Source organism: Leopardus geoffroyi, chromosome B3 (assembly GCF_018350155.1).
Source record: "Leopardus geoffroyi isolate Oge1 chromosome B3, O.geoffroyi_Oge1_pat1.0, whole genome shotgun sequence".
Taxonomy (NCBI): domain Eukaryota; kingdom Metazoa; phylum Chordata; class Mammalia; order Carnivora; family Felidae; genus Leopardus; species Leopardus geoffroyi.
Window position 1 is genome coordinate 7,067,033 of NC_059337.1, and position 21,883 is coordinate 7,088,915.

The 21,883-nt window shown below is 45.1% G+C and overlaps 1 protein-coding gene across 7 annotated transcripts in view; it reads left to right on the top strand.

Annotated features, from left to right (window-relative positions):
- The first annotated feature begins 997 nt into the window (after positions 1-997).
- Positions 998-21,883, top strand: part of DET1 (DET1 partner of COP1 E3 ubiquitin ligase) — a 60,298-nt gene continuing 39,412 nt past the window's right edge. For 6 of the 7 annotated variants that reach the window (XM_045448705.1, XM_045448704.1, XM_045448706.1 and 3 more), the window contains exons 1-4: positions 998-1,130; positions 7,309-8,401; positions 11,204-11,391; positions 20,514-20,705. In XM_045448705.1, coding sequence (XP_045304661.1) covers positions 7,319-8,401; positions 11,204-11,391; positions 20,514-20,705 — 1,463 coding nt within the window. In that variant the 5' untranslated portion in view covers positions 998-1,130; positions 7,309-7,318. Of the gene's footprint in view, positions 1,131-5,197; positions 5,295-7,308; positions 8,402-11,203; positions 11,392-20,513; positions 20,706-21,883 lie in introns of those variants that run through there. The other variant, XM_045448701.1, reaches the window with a different exon arrangement.

A 21,883-nucleotide genomic window follows, 5' to 3' on the forward strand; every position in this document is an offset into this window, starting at 1 on the left:
AAAGCAGCCAGGAAGCCATCAGGTGACTCATGCACAGAGGACTGAATGATCCAAAGGAGGCAGAGAGGGAAATCTGGGGGCAGACTGTCCAAGTAGAGGTTATGGGACTAGGTTAGTGCAAGAAGCTTCTCTGTACTTCCACTACGTGCCAGCAACTGCTTTGGGCAGAGTGTTCAGAAATGAATACAGTCCAGTGGTCCAAGTGCTCGCTGTGAGGGAGGAGACAACACAGAGCAGATCATTTCTTGGCCGATGAATGGGTGCATCTAATTACGAGGCGAAACATTAATTAAAAAAAAAATTTTTTTTTAAGTTTTATTTATTTTTTTGGAAAATTTTAAATGTTTATTTATTTTTGAGAGAGAGAGAGAAAGAGTGCAAGCAAGTGGGGGAGGGGCAGCAAGAGAGGGAGACAGAGAATCTGAAGCAGGCTCCAGGCTCTGAGCTGTCAACATAGAGCCCTTTGCGGGGCTCCAACCAAGAGATCGTGACCTGAGCCGAAGTTGGACGCTTAAACGACTGAGCCACCCAGGTGCCCCTTAAGTTTTATTTATTTATTAAGAAAGAGAGAGAGAGAGAGAGAGAGAGAGAGAGAGAGAGAAAGCAAAAGCAGGGAAGGGGCAGAGAGAGGGAGAGGGAGAGATAGAGAATCCCAAGCAGGCAGGCTCCAAGTCCGATGCAGGGCTCAAACTCATGAACCCTGGGATCGTGACCCAAGCAGAAATCAAGAGTAGTATGTCTAACCGACTGAGTCACCCAGGTGCCTCTGAAACATTAATTTTACCCATGTTTTTGCAAACGTGTCCTGCAGGCGCGGAGACCTCACCGTAAGAGATCACCAACGTGACCAGGTTAGGGCTCCCTGTTAATTTTTCCTTCACAACCACTGGGCCCCTGTGGTTTCGATCCCCCCTCCAGGCACCAGGGCGCGCTGTATCTTCTCTTGGTGCCGGCTGACGACGACGCCGCGCTCTCCCCACTTCTTGCTGAGCCGCACTTCCGGCGGCAAGCGGAAGCGGGGACTCGCAGCCGCCGGAGCCGGAGGCATGGCGGGGGCGGGGCTGGGGGAGGCGCGTGCCGAGCAGGCCGGGGGGTCTGTCTCCCCGGCCCTTTGAACCCGGAGCGTACAGGTGAGGACCTCTCCTTTCTTGGCCCAGCCCCCAAGCCCGTCAGGCCCTTCCCGAGGCCTCCCCGGCTTCCCGCCGCGGGGCGGCCCCCTCCCTGCCAGACGCCGAGGCTCCGCGGCCCCCGCCCTCCCTGAGCGGTCTCTTCCCATTGAGGCCCCGCCCCGGGTTTCTCTTTCCGGGGGCGCCCCCTTGGGTGTGTGTGCCCGCCCCTCGGTATCCCCTTACCGTTTTTGGAAGCTGTCACGAGGAATTGAGGGGGGGGGGTGCACCGGCCCCCGTGGGGAAGCCGAGACGCAGCAGAGGAAAAGGACGGGTCTAGTGCCACTCGACGAGCTAGTGGCCCGATCCAGCCAGGCTTTCTTCTCGTTCCATAAAAAACGTGCCGAACGCACACGAGGGGCCAGCCCCATCGCTAGGCTCTGAGAAAACTTCGGTGACTGGTGTGGACGTGGTTGCTTCCTATCCGGAGGGTACCGTTTAGTGGGGGGAGTAAATTATTAAACGCACAACCCTGCGAGTACAAGTGCGTATTCAAGTCGTGGCCGTTACTGTGGAGAAGACAAAATAAACGGGGAGCCCTGTGTTGGAGAGAATGGTCAGGGAAGACTTCCTGGAGGAGATGACAGGCTGCAACTTGAGAAGTTATGGCAAGGGCCTGGGGAAAGACGTTCTAGGCAGAGGGAACAGCACCTGTGGATACACCTGAGTTGGCAAAGAGCTTGGCGTGAGGCAGGTCCAACGTGCAGGAGATGAAGCTTGAGAGGTGTCACGTAGTGTGATGGGCGTGCAGAACACCCACCACCTAGTGCCACAGATAAGAGTAAAATGCAGGGACAGAGTTGCAAGCGTGGTAAGTGCCGTGAAGGAGAGGTGTGGCCAGTAAGTTAGTATTTTTTTTCAACGTTTTTATTTATTTTTGGGACAGAGAGAGACAGCATGAACGGGGGGAGGGGCAGAGAGAGAGGGAGACACAGAATCGGAAACAGGCTCCAGGCTCTGAGCCATCATGAGCCATCAGCCCAGAGCCTGATGCGGGGCTCGAACTCACGGACCACGAGATCGCGACCTGGCTGAAGTCGGACGCTTAACCGACTGCGCCACCCAGGCGCCCCAGTATTTTAGCTAATGGGGAGTCGAAGGAAGACTCTTCTGAGGAAGTGATTATGAGACTGATGGCTGAATTGGGAGTTAACTCAGCAAAGGGAGGAGGAGAGCTTTTTTAGATTTGGTTAACAGCAGGTGCCAAGCTTCCGAGACAGGAGGTAGGGTCCCTCTTGAAGAAAATAAATGGTTAGAGTTAGTGGGAAAAGATGAGGCCGGAGAGGCAGAGCTGAGACCTTTGAGCACCTGGTTGGCGTGTTGAGGGCTTGATTCTTCTCTTTAAGAGCAGTGGGGAGATACTGACCTGTATTAGTCCACAGGGGAAAGGACGCGGTCACCAAAGCATTTTGGAAAGGTCACTCTGGCTGTTGAAAGGAGTGGATTTAGGTAGGAAGCTGGTGCAGTAACGCAGACGTGAAAGTGTAAAAGTTTGGAGAAGGGTGCCGGCAGCTCGTGATAGGAGTAAGTGGAAGATTAGAGAGGACTGTTTAGAGGGTAGAATCTCCAGAGTTTGGTGACTGATCAGGGGGCTGAGGGAAAGAGGGATCAAAGAAGACTGTCAGGTTTCTGGTTCCTGCTAGCTGGAGAGTTGCTAGGCCATTCACTGGCCTAAGGGAGCTGGGAGAGGGCCAGATTTTAGGACACTCGTAAGTTCCTCTCTTTTTTCGTAAGTCTCACCCTGACTAGAGGGGACTTTCATTACATACTTTTTCTATAGTGTTTGAGTTTTTATGAGCATGTACTTTTATAATCAGAACAGTCAGGGAACAAATTGAAAAAGCCTTGAAAAACTCCATGTCTCTCAAAATCACAATTGTGTGATATAAAATTGTGTGTGTGTGTGTGTGTGTGTGTGTGTGTACACGTACGTACGTACAGAGAGGGAGAGAGAGCACGCACGCTGAGGGAAGGAAATTCAGTGACGATTTCCTGTACGATTTGGAGCTGAAGCCAACAGGTCGTCAGCTCCACTCACCCCACCCCACCCCTTCACACCCATCACCCCAGTTACTGGTGTCTTAAAAAGACAAATCAAAGAGGGGCGCCTGGGTTGCTCAGTCAAGCATCTGACTTGGGCTGAGGTCATGATCTCGTGGTTTGTGAGTTCAAGCCCCACATCGGGCTGTCTGCTGTCAGCATGGAGCCTGCTTCGGATCCTCTGTCCCCCTCTCTCTCTGCCTGTACCCCACTCCTTCTGTCTGTCTCTCAAAAAAAAAAGTATATATATATATATATATATATATATATATATGTATATATATAAAAGACAAATCAGAGAATTTCAGATGGGACTATGCAAAGTGTATCCCAATTTTCTTAGAATTAAGCATCTGTTTTGCTTAATATGATCAGTGGCTCTTTCTTAGCTGAGCAACTCTAGTATGCACTTTATCCGACTCAGCAGTTCGTCTGTTAGATGGTGTCTGGTCCCTATTCCTCCTGTTCCTGAGCCTCGTCTGCCTTTCTCATCCCGGTCTGGTCTCCCTCTGACTCCAACCCAGTCTTAGGTTGGCAGGATTGCCCTCGGCAGGGATTGAGTGAGGCAGTTTTGTATGCTGTTTGGTATTTTAAATGCTTCAACCTTAATACTGTGTTTTTAAGGCTGAATCAGAATAGCCACATCAATAATGTCACTGTTACAAGGAGTAGCTGTGTGTGACTTAATACCGTATTGTTGTCAGCTGTGGAGGATTTTGCTCACTTGATCATGCCAAGGGTCTTTGAGAAAACTTACGAGATTGCTTTCAAACTCCCACCGCTTCTTCCAAGCATCTGTTATTAAGTTTGTATATTATTGGCCATGCACATTCTGTAACTGATTGTGTTTTCCTTTTTGCTCTGGCTGCTGAGAAAATCAGGGCCAAATGAGACGGTTGGCAGTGCTGCAGGTCCGTGTGGTGTGCCTTTCTGCGTACGTCTGGCTTCGTCTTATTGTCCTACCTTAGTTTTCTCTTCACAATTATTTTCTGATTAAAAATTCTGAGTACAAGTAATACTTTGAATATATGTAATCTTTAAAGAATGACAGTACAGTGAGTGCTGATTTAGGAAAAAAATGTAACCTTGGAGTTGCCAGTGTGTCCCAACCCGTATCCAGTTTCTTACTTTTCTCAGGGAACCACTGTTCTAATTTTATAATACCTTTGCTTTTGATATTTGTGTTCCATATCTATTGATGGCTTTTATTTATTTATTTTTAAATTTTTTTTTATATTAGACAAAATAGACTTTATTTTTTTTTCAATATATGAAGTTTATTGTCAAATTGGTTTCCATACAACACCCAGTGCTCATCCCAAAAGGTGCCCTCCTCAATACCCATCTTAAAATTTTTTTTTTAATGTTTATTTTATTTTTGAGACAGAGAGAGAGCATGAATGGGGGAGGGCAGAGAGAGAGGGAGACACAGAATCGGAAGCAGGCTCCAAGCACTGAGCCATCAGCCTAGAGCCCGACGTGGGGCTCGAACTCACGGACCGTGAGATCGTGACCTGAGCTGAAGTCGGACGCTTAACTGACTGAGCCACCCAGGCGCTCCTATTGATGGCTTTTAAACTAGAAATTGTTTGAAGCTTATGTAAAGAGAAACACACAAAATACTCTGCTGCTTGCTGTTTTCATTCATCATTGTGTTCTGAGATTCATTTAGGTTGTTATGTGTAGCTAACATTAATTAGCTAAGCATTAATTTATTGCTTCATGAGATTCCACTGCATGAATATGCCTGGAAGAATTTATCTAGTCTTCTGTTGCTGGGCATTTGGAGTGTCGTCAGTTCGTGCTATTTCTAACGGTCCTGCTGCAGACATTCTTGTTATTTACGTGCAGATATTTCTCTAGATCAGGGTTTCTCATCCTTAGCACTATTGACCTCTTGGTCCAAATGTGGGGGGCCGGCCTGTTTACTTGGCAGCATCCCTGGCTTCCCTTTGGTGGACACTCATAACACCCCTCCTTCCCAAGTTAGGACAACCAACCATTGTCTCCAGATGCTACAGTTGCTCCAGTTAGGAACCAGTGCCCAAGATCAGTGGTTGGCAGACTTTTTCTGCAAGGGGTCAGATAGTAAGTATTTCAGTCTTGTGGGCCCAGTGGTCTTTGGTCTCAGCTAATCATCTATGCCTCTGTAGGACAAAAGCAGCCATAGGTAACCTGTAAATAAATGGGTATGGCTGTGTCCCAATAAAATTTTACTTACAAAAACAGGCAGGCAGACTAGATTTGGCCTGAGGGCATCATGCGCTCTCTTGCTGTAATCTAGATCAGTAGAGAATATATTTTATATCCTCACCCAGTGCGTGTAACTCATATGTATAATTGAAACAAAAGTTTCATGAAATAGTACTTACCCTTACTGTATGTGATACAGTTCGGTGTTTTCTGTTTTCCACTTTTTAAAATGTCTGGTATATCCACTAAATTTATTTCAAAGCCTCATCAATGAGTTGTGACTAACAGTTTGAGAAATTTAGTTTGCTCAGTCATAGAGATATGCACATCTTTCACTGGACCAGATAGTATCTATACTTATGTACAGCATTTCAGATCCCTTTTAGAAGGAGGCAGGGTATAAATAAATACCACACTGTGTATATGTTTTTATTTCTAAAATATAGATTAGGTCAGTCACTCCTGGTTAAAACCCACAATAGCTGGTGTGGCAGTGTGGCCTGGCGTGACGTGTGAAGTGTTTTCTAGTCTGCCTCCAGTCTGCTTTTCTAAGCTTCTCTTTTATTACTCACTCTGTGCTTCCTGGGCTCTAATCACTTGGAATCTCTATTCCCAAATGTATCACGCCTCTCTCCTTCCAAGTGTATTTCATCCACGTGAACGCTCCTCTTTCACTTTGCCTTGTGAATTCTTTCCCCTGCAGGGCCCATTTTGAATGTTGTTCCAGGCATTCATTTAACCTACTCCTGAGCACTTGCTGTGCCTCGGGTTCTGCCCCAGGTGGCGGTGGGGATTCAGCAAGGAATTGGGCAGGGTACCTGGGGTCTTGTGTGTGGTGACAGATACTGAAAAGGTAAACAAGATAATTTAAAAAGTGAGAAGGGCTGAAGAAAACAAGATAGGGTGAAATGACGGTGTGGATGGGAAGGTAGGGAGAATCTGAGAAGTTGCTGTTTTAGCTGAGATTTGAATGGTGACACAGAGGCAGCTCAGCGCTTCAGAAACTTTCTGCTTCCTTCCGGCTTCCACAGTTTCCCAAGGAATCCACAGATGGTTGCATTGTTCCCCTCCAGACAATATATCATTTATCTGGTTGCTTGCAAGATTTCTACTTTGTGTTTCCGTTTTTAAGTTTGACTGTGATGGGCCTGGGCATAGATGTCTTTGTGTTTATCACGCTTGGGGTTCTCTGAACTTCTGAATCTTGAGTTTATATCTGTGAGGGTTTGCTTTCGGATTCTCTATTGTATTCCATTGGTGTATTTGTCTGTCTTTATGCTGGTACCACACTTAAAAAAAAAATTACTTTGGTTTTGTAATATGTTTTGAAATCAGGAAGTCTGAGTCTTCCACCTTTGTTCTTTCACAAAATTGTTTTGGCTGTTTGGGGTGCCTTGAGATCACTTGTGCATTTTAGGATGAATTTTTCTATTTTTGCAAAAAACGCCATTGGGATTTTGATAGGGATGCATTGTGTTTATACATTGCTTTGGGTAGTATGGACATCTTAACAGCCCAGTAAATAGATTTCTTTAATGAATGTGCACTGAATGTGGCTGTTAACACTGAACAACTCTGATGTAGTGGCTGTTAACACTGAACAACTCTGATGTAGTTCTAGGTTTATTCTCTTGAATATTCCCAGCATCTAAGCGTGCTTTGCAGGTGTTCCTAGTGAATCAGGTCCTTCCCTCAAACCTGTTTTTAGACTCAGAAATGTCGGGACCACTTTCTGACTCTAATCTGAGAAGGAGAACTGCTGATCACTGTCATCTTGGGAGTTCCTGGGTCCAGGGTATAAGGAGGAAAAGCTTTGACTTTCTCTACTTCTATACTTCCTATACCTTTCTATATTTGTATTTCGGCCAATTTTGTTTTGTTTTCGTGACTTCTTCACTTTTCCGTGCAGAGATGTGATAATGGATCATCATGTTTCCACCATCAAACCTCGAAGGATCCAGAACCAAAATGTCATTCACCGCCTGGAACGCCGACGGATCAGCTCGGGCAAGGCAGGCACCCACTGGCATCAGGTCCGAGTATTCCACCAGAATGTCTTCCCCAACTTCACGGTCGTCAATGTTGAAAAGCCTCCTTGTTTCTTGCGTAAATTCTCACCTGATGGACGCTACTTTATTGCTTTCTCTTCAGACCAGACGTCTCTCGAGATCTATGAGTACCAGGGCTGCCAGGCAGCCGAGGACCTACTGCAGGGCTATGAGGGGGAGATCCTGTCCAACGGCAATGACCAGCGGTCGGTCAGCATCCGCGGCCGGCTCTTTGAACGCTTCTTCGTCCTGCTGCACATCACCAACGTGGCCGCCAACGGTGAGCACCTGAACCGGGAGTGCAGCCTCTTCACTGACGACTGTCGCTGTGTCATCGTGGGCTCAGCTGCCTACCTCCCGGATGAGCCGCATCCTCCTTTTTACGAGGTGTATCGCAACAGTGAGTCCGTGACCCCCAACCCCCGGTCCCCTCTGGAGGACTATTCCCTCCACATCATTGACCTTCACACCGGCCGCCTATGCGATACGCGCACCTTCAAGTGTGATAAAGTGGTCCTGTCGCACAACCAAGGGCTGTACCTGTACAAAAACATCCTGGCCATCTTGTCAGTGCAGCAGCAGACCATCCACGTCTTCCAGGTGACCCCTGAAGGCACGTTCATTGACGTGAGGACCATCGGCCGCTTCTGCTACGAGGATGACCTCCTCACCGTGTCAGCTGTCTTCCCTGAGGTGCAGCGGGACAGTCAGACGGGCATGGCCAGTCCTTTCCGAGATCCCTTCATCAACTCCCTCAAACACCGGCTGCTGGTGTACTTGTGGCGCCGGGCGGAGCAGGACGGGAGTGCGATGGCCAAGAGGCGCTTCTTCCAGTACTTTGACCAGCTGCGGCAGCTGCGCATGTGGAAAATGCAGCTTCTGGACGAAAACCATCTGTTTATCAAGTACACTAGTGAGGACGTGGTCACCCTGCGGGTCACGGATCCATCACAGGTATGCGGTGCTCTCCTGCTCTTTGCTCCTCCCATCCCCTTGGGAAGATGGGAACATTTCTGTCTTTGCCTATAGCCAGCCTCTCCGAAATTCGCATTTCATGTAGTCTTGAATTTTTGTTTTCCTAGGCCTCAAACTCAAAACGACTCCATTTTTCTCTGGCCACGTGTATTCATTTGGACAAATGGAAGCTAAATCTCAAGCCATTGGCATGTGGATAGTCAACTCTGTGATTATTACCCTGATTCTTCTGCAGAGCATTTTCAGTACCCCTGAGATAGAAGCCCAAATGCTACAGGGTCGAAGTTTGGACTGCCTGTGGATAATCCTGCCTTGATTTTGTGAGGCTGTGATTAGTGGTCTGGCTGCTTTAGTTCTAGGAATGAGAATGAGCCCACCATACCAGAAACATTTTCTAAAAATTTAGCCTCTCTTTCCTGCCCAGATGGTTAATGTCAGTATACTTCTTCATAAAGCCTTTAGAAGGTAACTAATAGGTAAGCTCATCTGGCAGTTAAGTTTTATGACTTTACTCTGACCTTGCCCATGCATAGATTGTAGGGCAGTGAAAAGATTAAAAGGAAGCCAGAGTTTCTTATCCCCCAAGTGAATCATCAGGACTTCAAGTATTAGGGTTTTTCACTTTGGAGAAAAGATCTCTTTAGGGGAGATAGCTATTTCTCAGATGGGAATAAAATGGTGTTAAGGGCACAGAAACCTGTAAGACTCTTGGGTTGAAACACCATGTTGAAATTCAGGGTATTTTGGGCATTTCTCTTTGAGAGGCTCTCCACTTCAGTGTTGATCAAGTAAGATACCTACCTTTCTATACCTTTGCCCCCCTGTTCTATTTCCAGAATCTCTCCTTAGATAGGAGTTTGGGAATTGAGAATAGAGAGCAAACCAGTAAACCACAAAGGGGGCTGAGTCTGGTATCTCCCACTGACTTGCAGTTGCCTCTATCATAGGAGAGACTGTACAGGGCATTGTTTCCTGAGACCTTACCAGGCATCCATGGTAAAATGTTTTCCAGTATTTTTCTTCTGAATCATAGCCTGTGTATTCTTCAAGGTGGCAGGGAGGGGGAGCGGTGAGTAATAACGGTTGGATGTTACTTTTTCTGGATTCTTCTTCTTCCCTATTAATGATGAAGTCACCCGTTGAGCCATCACGAAGGAGCATCTAGTGTATCTTATGTGTCATGGGGGGTTGGCAGTGAAGCCCTTGACTTCTTTACCCTTCTGTCTTGTATTTCCCAGTCTGCCCTGGAGGCAAGCCTAGTAAAGGTTTGTGTAATATTATATTCATATAATTGTGATGGATCCTGGTGAAGTCCTGAAATGATCCAAATGTTGTCCGCGTATATAGAAAGGACATGACTCAATCTTTTATTTAGGTTTGAGCTATAATTACCTTTTTCTTTTGGAAGGACTAAGTCATCTGTGGTAGCTGCATTTGAGATTATCCTTCCTCCCCTTTGCTAAAAAACATGACCTACTTATTTCTGGTAGCTGTAATAAATGGTAGCTAGAATCAGTACTGGAGCTCGGTGTTTTGCTGACAGAGGTTGTAACTTTAAACCCAGTTTGCCCTAGTTGTCCTCCCACCTCCTTCCCCAGTTTAATTTGATAGGTTTCAATAAAGTTAATGAGTAAAAGGCACATGTACACACAAAGCCTTGCTAATATTATGGGTATTATTCTCAGGTTACCCTCCAACCTCTTTAATTTACAGCCGTATTTAATTTCCAGGTGACCGAAAAAGTCACGTAATGAAAGCTCTGGAAGGACTAATGACTAGTAAAACAGGTGGGCCACGTGGCTCCAGGAATTGGTGATGGAGACTTAAAGTCAGTCATAGGAGGGGGAGCACTAATCCTAATGTTCTGAAAACTTCTAGAGTCCTGTTGGAAGCCTGCAGATTGATTCACACTGCCACATTCATTGTGACAAAACCCAGGGATTCCTGGAGCTTCCTTGTTAGGCAGAGCAGAGAGCACTGGTTGTTTAAAGGAAGAGGGCCTGTCCCCCAGAGGCCCATTCAGAGAAAGCAGTAACCCTGCCACCTGTGGCATTTGAATGCTTTTCAGATGTCCCCTCTGATCTTAATTGCTACAGATCTCAAATGTGTCTTACAAATGCTCTTGGCTGAAAGAACATTTGTGAAGGAAGAAATGGAAAACGCGACTCTGATTTTCCATTTGTTCAGTGGCAGTTCCCTGCTTGGTGACAACTTGCCTGGGCAGTTTTAGGACACAGTGTACTTAAGGTGTCTCTCTGCATGTGAGAAATCTTAAGAGGGAAAATAAATGCCCCTGAATTGAACTTTCAACTGTACGTATACAAGAGAAAATAATTTGCCAACAGGCGGCTACAGGCTACCAATTACTTTCTCAGCAGGAGGGAGAATTAAATCTGGCATTTTAAAAAAGTGCTTTTTATTTCAGGGTAGGTTGGAGAGCAAGTCAGGAATAATTACTAGGAAGGAAAAATGTTGAATTTGCAGTCTTAAATGAAAGATTGAAAACCTTTCTACACACATACGTGGGCCAGCTCAGTAATTCTAGCAGCAGATCCAGTGGTAAATCCGGCGACACTGGCCATGACTGATGGCCCTGGACTGATCAAGTCCACCGAGGCCTCCTCCTTTCCCAGAACCACGTGCAGCCACGTTGTTGTGCTAGTGCAGGAGTGGAAGGGTTCGCTTGTTTTCCTTGGGTAGTTTGAATTTTCAGCCAAGTGAGAAGTTTCCAAGGCATGGCCTCATACCCGCTGTCTCAAAGCTCTCTCTGTTCTTCTGCAGGCATCTTTCTTTGTGGTGTACAATATGGTGACAACAGAGGTGATTGCTGTGTTTGAGAATACATCCGATGAGCTTTTAGAGCTCTTTGAGAACTTCTGTGACCTCTTCCGTAACGCCACCCTGCACAGTGAAGTCCAGTTTCCCTGCTCAGCTTCTAGCAACAATTTTGCAAGGCAGATCCAGCGCCGGTAAGCTCTTTCAGGCTTAACAGGCTTAATCTCTCTAGACAATTGACTGGTGTTAGGCCAGTAGTTGCTTCCTCCAAAAAACTCTTCCTGTATTCTCTCCGCCCACCTTGGTTTGGTTAGGTCTGCCTGTGGTAAACCCTTGGGTCACCCTGACCTTTTCCTTTCTGTCTCCCAGCACCTGTGGAATTACTAGTACACTGTCCGTGATTCCTCCCAGACTGTACGTGAGCTACGGAAAGATAGAGACTGTGTCTTTACTATTTATTGCTGTGTTCTCATGAATACGTTTATTATATGTATTGCATTTAAGTATTTGTGGAGTGATATGACTTAAGGAAATAATTTTAGAACTTCTGGTTAAACAGGATGCGATGTGTTGAACACATGCATTTATCTCTGCTTCATCCCCAAATCCTATTAAAGTGACAAAAGGAAGTAAAAGGTGTAACTTTAACAAAAACAAAGAGAATGGGAAAGGAGAAACATGAGAGGCAGGAGATGATTGGCGATGGGATAGGAATCAGTGTTGGGAGCTGAGAAGCTAACTGATGAGTGGTAACTGACTTGACACACTTCAGAGAACAGAAACAAGACTGCAGAGCTTAGCCATCAAGAAACAAGTTGCCTTGCACCAGAGAACTCTGGAAAGGGTCAGAGAATTGGAGGCCCTAGGTACCTCTGAAGATACCTGTAATGTGGGCTTAAACTCAGAGGATTGGGTGAAGTTCTTGCAAGGAGCAATCAGAGGGCTCCTGGTGGCTCAGTCGGGTAAGCGTCCTACTCTTGGTTTAGGCTCAGGTCATGATCTCACGGTGCATGAGATTGAGCCCCACGTTGGGCTCTGTGCTGACAGTGTGGAGCCTGCTTGGGATTCTCTTTCCTTGTTTCTCTGCCCCTCACCTGCTTGTGTGTGCTCTCTCTCCCTCAAAATAAATAAGTAAACTTAAAAAAAAAAAAAAAGGAGCAATCAGGCCCTTTAGCCCCTTTCTCTAAGCCTACTTAGCCAATTGACTGTGTCTTCTCCACCTCTGCAGAAGGCTGGAGGTTCAGTCTCCTGAGAAACTGAACCATGTAGGCCCTGGTTTCATGTTCGTGAGGCATAGCTGAGAGTAGGGATGAGATTGTCATGCTAAAAACAAGAATTGAATGAAAGCCAACAAACTGAAAGGTAAGATATGACAGCCAGGCTTATACTCCTTATGCAGGAGATTAGAGATTTTTCACTAGGGAAACCGACCAACCCAAAGAAGAGACCTTCAGATACTGACACTTACAAACACCTAGGTCACCCTAAATTAATACCCCCCCCCCCCTCGCCATCATCAGACAGGGTTTTCTCTGAACCAGAGCTTCTGATATAATTATCTGAGTACAACATTATTGTGAAATGAATGGTTACTCTGGGCCAAGGGCCCAAGCTGAATCCTACTCTAGTCAGTGCCTCATTGGATGCCACTTTAAATTGCTCCCCCAACCTTAGCCAGTTAGGGAAAAGATCTGCTTTAGGTTTCAAGATAGATCACACTGGAGTGAACAGAAGAATAAGAATAAGCATTACTGCCACTAGGAAAAATGAGCAGAGTAGGTACATTAATGCAGTGGCATCATCTTTATATAAAAGGATAGTAATCAACTAGAAATGGGTATTGGTTTTCAGACAGCTAACTTGCCTTTTCCTTTTTCTCTGGTTCACACAAATTTTCTGCCTTCTAAGCATTTCTGTTCAGTTATGGAAGGATATTTGGAGACAGAATGTGGCTCAGCTTGTGGTTTTTTCTTTTTGGAACAAATTTCCTTCTTTTAAAATTAACTTTAAAATTAGGCAGATCATTATCAACTAATTACAAAGCTGGGTACAGCTGGCTGAGTGAAAACATCAAAAGAAGTCACTGGAAAGAAGGTAAGCTCCCATGAGGGCAGGGATTTTTGTCTGTTTCATTCACTGCCATATCCATAGTACCTAGGCCAGTGTCTTTCATGTGGGAGAAGCTTATTAGGTATTTGTTGAGTGAATGAAGTCACCCAGTAATTATAGGAAGCTATTTTTTTTTTTTTTAATTATTTCAGAATGCATCTGGAATTAAGTGAAATTTTAAGAAGTCCCAGGAGAAATAAAGTTTGAAGAGAAAGGTGGTGTTCTAGCTTTGTGATTCTCAAAATGTTGGATCATACCACCAAAAGATTTTGAACAACTGTAGATGTCCTTACATATTAATTTTTAAGTTGATCTTAACATTTTTTTGCTATTAAATTTGAATAATTGCAGAAGATGCAATTTTCAGTGTATATTAAATATTCGTTTTTAAAAATATTATAAGCTTTTTTCCCCCAGCTTTATTGAGATACAATTAGCATATAACATCGTAGACGTTTATGGTGTATCACGTAACACTTTTGAACATAGCCAGGGAAACCTAGTTGCAATAGTAATTTGGTGTTAGTATTTGATATAAAAAGTAGAGAGCAAATTATTCCCATACTGTTTGAAATTTCACATTGTTTCTTCTTGTCTTCAAATTCGTATTTGTATCCTAATATAACATTTTATATGAATTGTATCCTAATATATATTCCTAATAGATCCTAATGTATTTTGTTAGCCATCTTATCATGCTTTGCTGCATTGAAAGTACAATGTGTATATAAATTGGAATCATTTTTCATTTCGTGTGAACACATGACTCTAAATGCTCAATTTTACAGTCTCCAGTAATCTTTTGGTAAAAAATAAGTGAAAGTGGATCCATTATAGGTTAGAGCAAATGTTCAAGAAAAAAAGGAGGTGGGGCGCCTGGGTGACTTAGTAGGTTAAGCGCTGGACTTCAGCTCAGGTCATGATCTCACAGTTTGTGAGTTTGAGCCCCATGTCGGGCTCTGTGCTGACAGCTCAGAGCCTGGAGTCTGCTTCGGATTCTGCGTCTCCTTCTCTTGCTGTGCCCCTCTCTCATTTATGCTCTGTCTCTCTCTCAATAAATAAAAAAAACATTAAAAAAAAAAAAAAGAAAAAAAGGAGGGGAACACTGAGGGTCATGAGTTACTTAAGGAAAATCTTTAGACCAAAATAAAACAGTAAAGAATAAAGGAGCAGTATTGCAATCACTGAAATCATTGAAGCTATAAAAAAGGAAACATTCCTAAAACAGAAATTTAAACTTTGTAAGGTATAGTTGAGAGAGGAGAATAAACAGATAAAAGTAGGAAAATGGGAGAGAAACGATGAAAAGGAATTACAGAATTTGCCCAGGAGGCCCAACATCTGGTTATTTGCAAAGGGTGGGTGGAGAAAATGAAGAGAGGAAATAGTGTAAGACAGTTTCCCAGTAGTGAAGACAGTTTCCCAACTTCCAGGTTGGCAGGACCTTTCAGTGACGTGCTGGGGCTGGCTTGTACTGGCTCACGAGGGCCAGTTGTTAAACATGGCAGGGATTTTTTGCAAGCTATTGCTAAACGTGGTGATTATTAAAAATTAGTTATTTCCTAACTATTTTACTATTATTTATGGTCTTGAGTGTATTTGTGTCTATCTCCTCTGTGTGGTGAAAATACTGTATATTCTCTCTCTCTCTCTCTCTCTCTCTTTCTCTCTCTCTCTATATATATATATACACACACACACACATATACTCTCTACTGAAAATCTGCTGCTGCTCATCTTTCGACAATGCCACATTCAGTGATGTCACGTTGGTACCTTGAAACTGACCACAGCAGTAGGATTTACAGCACAGAAATTGGCAAGCGCTGCAAATCATGGCTTCTTTCCCCAGATAAATACTTCTTAAGTCTTCATTAGTGTATCACCAGCTCCCTCAAGTACCCAATGGAAAAAAGACCTGTATGGAGGCATACCATCAAGAAAATTTGGAACATTGAGGCCAAAGAGAAAATTGTAAAAACTTTCAGAAAGAACATACATTTCACATGTTAAAAAATAAGTTAGCGGGGCGCCTGGGTGGCGCAGTCGGTTAAGTGTCCGACTTCAGCCAGGTCACGATCTCACAGTCCGTGAGTTCGAGCCCCGCGTCGGGCTCTGGGCTGATGGCTCAGAGCCCGGAGCCTGTTTCCGATTCTGTGTCTCCCTCTCTCTCTGCCCCTCCCCCGTTCATGCTCTGTCTCTCTCTGTCCCAAAAATAAATAAACGTTGAAAAAAAAAAAAATAAGTTAGCAGAATGGTATTGCGTTTATCAATAATAACACCGAAAGCTTGAAGCCATTAAAATCATGCCTTCAGAAGTCTGTGGAAAAAAATGATACCGAGTCTAGAATTTTCTATCCAGTAGGGTGGAACAAAGATTTTTTTCAGACATGTAAATTCTTGAAAAATTACTTCTCATGTACCTTTTCTAAGGAAGCCTCTGGAAGATGTGTTTTTCACATAAAACACAAAACTATGGTACAGGAAATAGTCTGAAACCAGAGAGAAGCAAAGAGCACTCTGAAGATGATGGTAAAAGGGAAGTTCTGGGGTGGCAGAACACCGGGTGGGCCAGCTGGAGGCAGGAGGGTGGAGGTTTCCAAGAGGCAAGTGTCCAGGGCAAGATTGTAATTGTTAGGAGGTCTGGTGGGTTTGAGTGGATCAAGAAGAGATTGTTAGCTCTGTTCCAGTAGACTTGTCTTTGTGGGCCTCACGAGGGTGATAGCTGAGCAGAGCTTTTGAAGGAGGTCAGGGAGCAGGCCATGTGGATACTGGGGGCACATTATCCCCCAAAAAGGTAGTGTAGTTCTGAAGGTCCTGAGGTGGGTCTCATGCATTTGAGGAACACCGGGGAGGCCAGAGTGGCTGGGCTGGGGTGAGAAGAAGCCCAGTAGTTGGAGACGTGGTCAGAGGTGGGGCCAGACACCTGAGGCTGTTCTGAGGCTTTGGCTGTAACTGCAGATGAGATTGTGTAGCATTTGAGCAGAGGAGTGACACATTCTCACTTGTTATTTTACCAGGGTCACTCTGACTGCTGTGTTGGAATAGACTGTAGGAGGGTGGGGTAGAAGCAGGGACACCAGTTAGGAGACTGGTGCAAGGATTCGCTAAATATGTTTCCTGCCACAGGGAATATATATTTATATATTTACGCACCTAGAAGCATGCCTGGCGTATACTAGGCTGTTGGTAATTATCTGTTGATTGAATAACATTGGCTTGGATCAGGGTGGGAACAGTTAACCCTTGAACAACATGGGTTTGAACTGCATGGGTCCACTTACATGTGGACTGTTTACAGTAAATACAGAACTGTAAATGTATTTTCCTCATGATTTATTTTCTTAATAACATTTTCTTTTCCCTAGCTTATTTTATTTTAAGAATACAGTTTATAACACGTGTAACATACAAAATATGTGTTAATCTCCTGTTTGTTTTCTGCTGGTAAGGCTTCTAGTCAGCGGTAGGCTATTAAGTTTTTGAGGAGTCAAAAGTTGCATGCAGAGTTCTGACTGTGGGAGAGGTTGGTACTCCTGACCCTGTGATGTTCATGGGTCAGCTGTAATTGTGTGCTCAACGTATTTTGAAAATAGAACCCTAAAGATTAGTGGAGGATGGGGTTTGGGCCGTGGAAAGAGCAAAGTCAAAGACGACTGTTAACGTTTTTGTCTTGCAAAAGAGAGTTACTCTCAAACTGTGATGGTGAAGCTGTGGGTGAGGTTCAGGGGAGAAGGTTGGAGGTTCTGTAAGTGGAGAGGTCCGGTAGTTTCTCAGGAAGAAGTGTCAGATGCTTCTGCCAGGGCAGGTCTGTATCTCCTGAGAGATAAATCAGCTACTGGAGTTAGCAGCATGGAGGTCATCGGTGAGCTCCATGAGAGTGGCTTCAGTGGGATGGTGGGGAAAGCCTCTCTGGGGTGGGTTTAAGGAAGAGTGGGAAGAGAAGGCTTGGAGACAGTACCGTAAGAAGTGTTCTGAGAGTTTTGTTGTCAGGGAGGGCTGGAAGATGGTGCCTGCACTGGAGGGGGTGAGTGGTGGTGCTTTTATTATTTTGTGACTGAGAGAGGGGGAAATGGCGTGTTTGTGTGCAGATGAGACTGTGTAGCTGGGGGGAGCTCACGGTTTAGGAAAAGGTGGGGAAGAATTGATGTCGCATATGAGAAGTGATGGGACCTAGTGTCCAAGCGGGGAGATTGGTCTCACACCGCAGCACAGACAGTAGTATAGTGCAGATCGCCGATGGGGGCCTCGCAAAGTTCTCTTCTCCTTGCTTCTATTTGTCGGAACAAAGCAGGAGATGCCATTCGGTGAGGGTGGGCCTGGTGGAGGTATGAAATAGGCATCAGAGGGAGTGGGAGGGCTGGCTGGACCGGGGACTGTAGCCTGAGTGCCTGCAGCAGGAGGGCCCCACGACGTTCATGGTTATACATTTAAGTGAGTGTTGTATGTTTCCCTCCAGCCGTGGAGAACACCGAGCAGATACAGGCATGGGACGGGCAGAGTTGAGCTTAACTAGGGCTGTAGGTTTTCCAGGGAAGTGCCACCAAGCAAGAGAAGGCAGAGTTGTGGAGGATGAGTGCAGTGGATTAAGTGTGGAATTGAAGCATGGCCTGAGGCAAGAGACAGGACACAGGATATGATCGAGGTGTCGGGTGACAAAAGCTGGTAGAATCAGTGGACTGTAGATCCAGGGAGTAGAGGGAACGGGCTGGAAAGACAGGAGAGGAGGAGGCTGGAGAGAGCGGTGCCTCACGCCGATGTTGCAGAGAGGTCTCAGTCATGGGCAATGGTGAGACTGAGGAGGTAGTGCCTCGGAATGAGGGCTGAGGCAGAGAGGAGGTTCGGGAACCAGGGGCCATGGTGCTGGAAGGATCATCTCTACGAATTTGGAAATCCCCACGAACCGAGAGAGGCATAACTGGACAGAATGACGGTGAGCCAGGATTTAAACGCTGCAAGTCGTCACAGGGATGAAGGCTTCATCTTTCTGTCCGTGGGGAGCATGGCGAGTGGAGGTGGTGGTGCCGCTGGAAAAGCACTGCTTTCACCGTGGGCCAGCCCCCGTCACTGGGAGCCGGTGAGCCAGGCAAGGCCGTGGTGCGGGTTGACAGAGGTCGTGCTGGATCTTGGCTGACAAGGAGCTGAAAACGATGATTCCTGCTCCTTCAAAGGGAAAGAAATAAGTTCTCTTTGGCCCAAGATTTAATTTTATGACTTACACTGAGGTGGTGAACATTACCGTCAAGAAGAGTAACGGAAAGCAGTATTGATAGCTAGGCTCATAAACGAAGTGTTAATGTCCGTCTAGAATCACAGGTTAATGGTGAAGACAAAATACAGAACCCATCTCATCAATCTTTCTGGTCTCCTCAAAGTCAGGAACGTTTAAGTTTTTAAATTTATTTTATTTGGTTTTCATGCCATTAATTTCAGGGATGAGATGTCATATTTTGTCCCTGGACTAAATTATTTTCCCTTTATATTTTAAACCATATGATATACTTTGATGTAGAGGTTAAAGAAATACATACTGATGGTTGACATTCTTTCTAAGAAACTGTAGGAAAGTGAGAAAGAATAAAAACAAAATGTGATCACACAGGCACAATTATTTTGACGTATTTCTACCAGTCTGATTTTTTTTTTTTAATGTTTATTTTTGATAGAGAGGCAGAAGGTGAGTGGGAGAGGGGCAGAGAGAGAGGGAGACACAAAATCCGAAGCAGGCTCCAGGCTCTGAGCTGTCAGCACAGAGCCCCACACGGGGCTCGACCCACGAGATCATGACCTGAGCCGAAGTCGGATACTTAACCGACTGAGCCATCCAGGCACCCCCACCACCAGTCTGATTTTTAGGACTAATTTTTTTCTCTGGTTTTTTTTTTGTTTTTTTTTTTAATCATACTGTGTAGACAGAGCGTAGCCTGTTTCTTTTACTTACCATTATGATAAATGTTTCCACTGTTACTATGCAGTCTTTGAAAATTATGGTTTTCCATTAGGTTCTTAATTTTCTGTCAATTTATTGCTATCATCAGCAATGCTTTATTAAAGGGGCAGAGAGATTTTTCTAAGTATGGGACTGCTTCCTTAGGGTAAATTTCCACAAGAAGAGAAATGCTTGGTCAAAGGGTATTAAATTTGGTATTCATTACAAGTGTGAGAAATTGCCCCATGGTTGTTGTTATTAAAAATAAGTGAGATGTGTGACTCTGTGTCCGCGTTACAGTTCTTCAGACGCTGGCGTTTGTGCAGGAGCACAGGTAGCTAGCTCGTAAACTTTGAACACAGAATGAGTAGTTCGTCCAAGGTTTTTTTTGTTTTGTTTTAATGTTTATTATTATTTTTTTTTTAATTTTTTTTTTTTCAACGTTTATTTATTTTTGGGACAGAGAGAGACAGAGCATGAACGGGGGAGGGGCAGAGAGAGAGGGAGACACAGAATCGGAAACAGGCTCCAGGCTCTGAGCCATCAGCTCAGAGCCTGACGCGGGGCTCGAACTCAAGGACCGCGAGATCGTGACCTGGCTGAAGTCGGACGCTTAACCGACTGCGCCACCCAGGCGCCCCATAATGTTTATTATTTTTGAGAGAGAGAGAGAGAGAGAGAGAGAGAGAGAGAGAGCAAGCAGGGCAGGGGCAGAGAGAGAGGGAGACACAGAATGGGAAGCAGGCTCCAGGCTCTGAGCTGTCAGCACAGAGCTCGACATGGGGCTCGAACTCACAGACCGAGAGATCATGACCTGAGCTGAAGTTGGCTGCTTAACTGACTGAGCCACCTGGCGCCCCTAGAGTTTTGATGGAAGTTGGCTTATAACTGATCCCAAGGAGAGTCACAGAGAGGCCGCTCTGTTCTACAGGGTTCTTTGCTCTCTAGAACTCTTGATGCAAACCTAGGCTATTATTTGGGGGAAGTAGAATTGAATGGAAGTGCTGTCACAGAGTAGTCACACTCCTTTTAAACTTGCTTGGAAAGTCTTTGTTAACTCTTCTAATGTAATGTAATGTTCCTATTGCGAATTTTTTTCTGTTTCTGAGAATATTTGTAGGCGGGCCGACTGGGGATGTGTGAGAGCTCTGACTTCCTGCATTACCTAGATTTCTGTTTACAGAATGAGTTGTTTTTAGACATGTTTTATCAGCTTAAAATCCAAGACAGCTTGGTGTGTCCACTAACACAGCCTTCCTCACTGGTGCTTTATTTTAGGTTTAAAGACACTATCGTGAATGCCAAGTACGGAGGGCACACGGAGGCAGTACGCCGGCTGCTGGGGCAGCTCCCCATCAGCGCCCAGTCTTACAGCGGTAGCCCCTACCTTGATTTGTCTCTCTTCAGCTACGACGACAAGTGGGTGTCCGTCATGGAGCGACCCAAGACTTGTGGAGATCACCCTATCAGGTACACCATCACCGTAGCCTCAGGGCTACGGGCGGCTCGCCCTCTCTCTCTTCTTGGACATCATTTCACTGTGACTATGTCCGCTTGTACTCATGGCTGCAGTTGGAGGGACAGGCTGTTTCTGTAATGTGGTGAGTGCTTCTGATCATGTAGGTACTAGTCTCAATAGTTCTGCCCTTTGCTTCTCCTGAAAACATCCAATTCAGATGAGTTTGTTCCCTTTTAAAGGTATCCAGGGTATAAAACCACACGCCATTTCATAATAGCAGGAGGTTGAGACTTTCTAAATTTATTTCACTCAAATCATTTTATCTCCCGTGTTATCTAGTAGAAAAGCTAGCAGAGATAGTTTGGGGAACAGGCAGGTTTTGGAGAAACTCCCGCTTCCTCACTTGAAGAAATTCTGGAATGTTGATACTGTATTATTGCTAGAAACTTGAGACTGACCTCTTACAGGCAGTCCCTCCCTCACAAATGTCCTCTTCACAGAACACCCCCCCCCCCCCCACTCTCTCTGTTGGGAGCTTGTGTTGTTCTGTGTGATGTATTGGGTACTAGGGAGAGGATTGGGCACCACCGCCACCTGTGAGGTTATATTGGGGGAGGTATGTTCTGGAACCCTGGGCTGGAGAGTGGAAGCTCTTTTTCATGTAGAAACATAGAAACAGTGGTAGCTGGTATTTCACAGTCCGGCTTCATTGTGTATGAAAGAGGCCTGTGTAACATATTCTGTACGATTAATCACCATTCATAGCGTTTCCTTTGGGAAATTTCAGTCAGTTTCCAAAAAACAGTTAACCTTTTTTTTTTTTTTAATTGCAGAAAGTTTTAAACATATAAAAGCGGAAGAGTGTAATGAACCTGCATGTGCCCACCACCCAGGCTTTTTTTTTTTTTTTTGCCCATCACCCAGTCTTAACAGTTGCCATCCCATCCCATGGTCAGTGTTGTTTTGTCTTTCCACCACCACCACTCCCCCTCGCCCCAAATGCCACCCTTGATATGATGAAGCAAATCCCAGATTTCATAGCATTTTGCTCATATATATTTTAGTAATGTCTAAAAGAGAAAGACTTACAAAAATACAACCTCAGTACCATTCTATCTTAAGAAAATTATCAAAAATTTATTAAGACCACCCAATACCTAGTTTTCACATTTCCCTGTTGTCTTGTAAA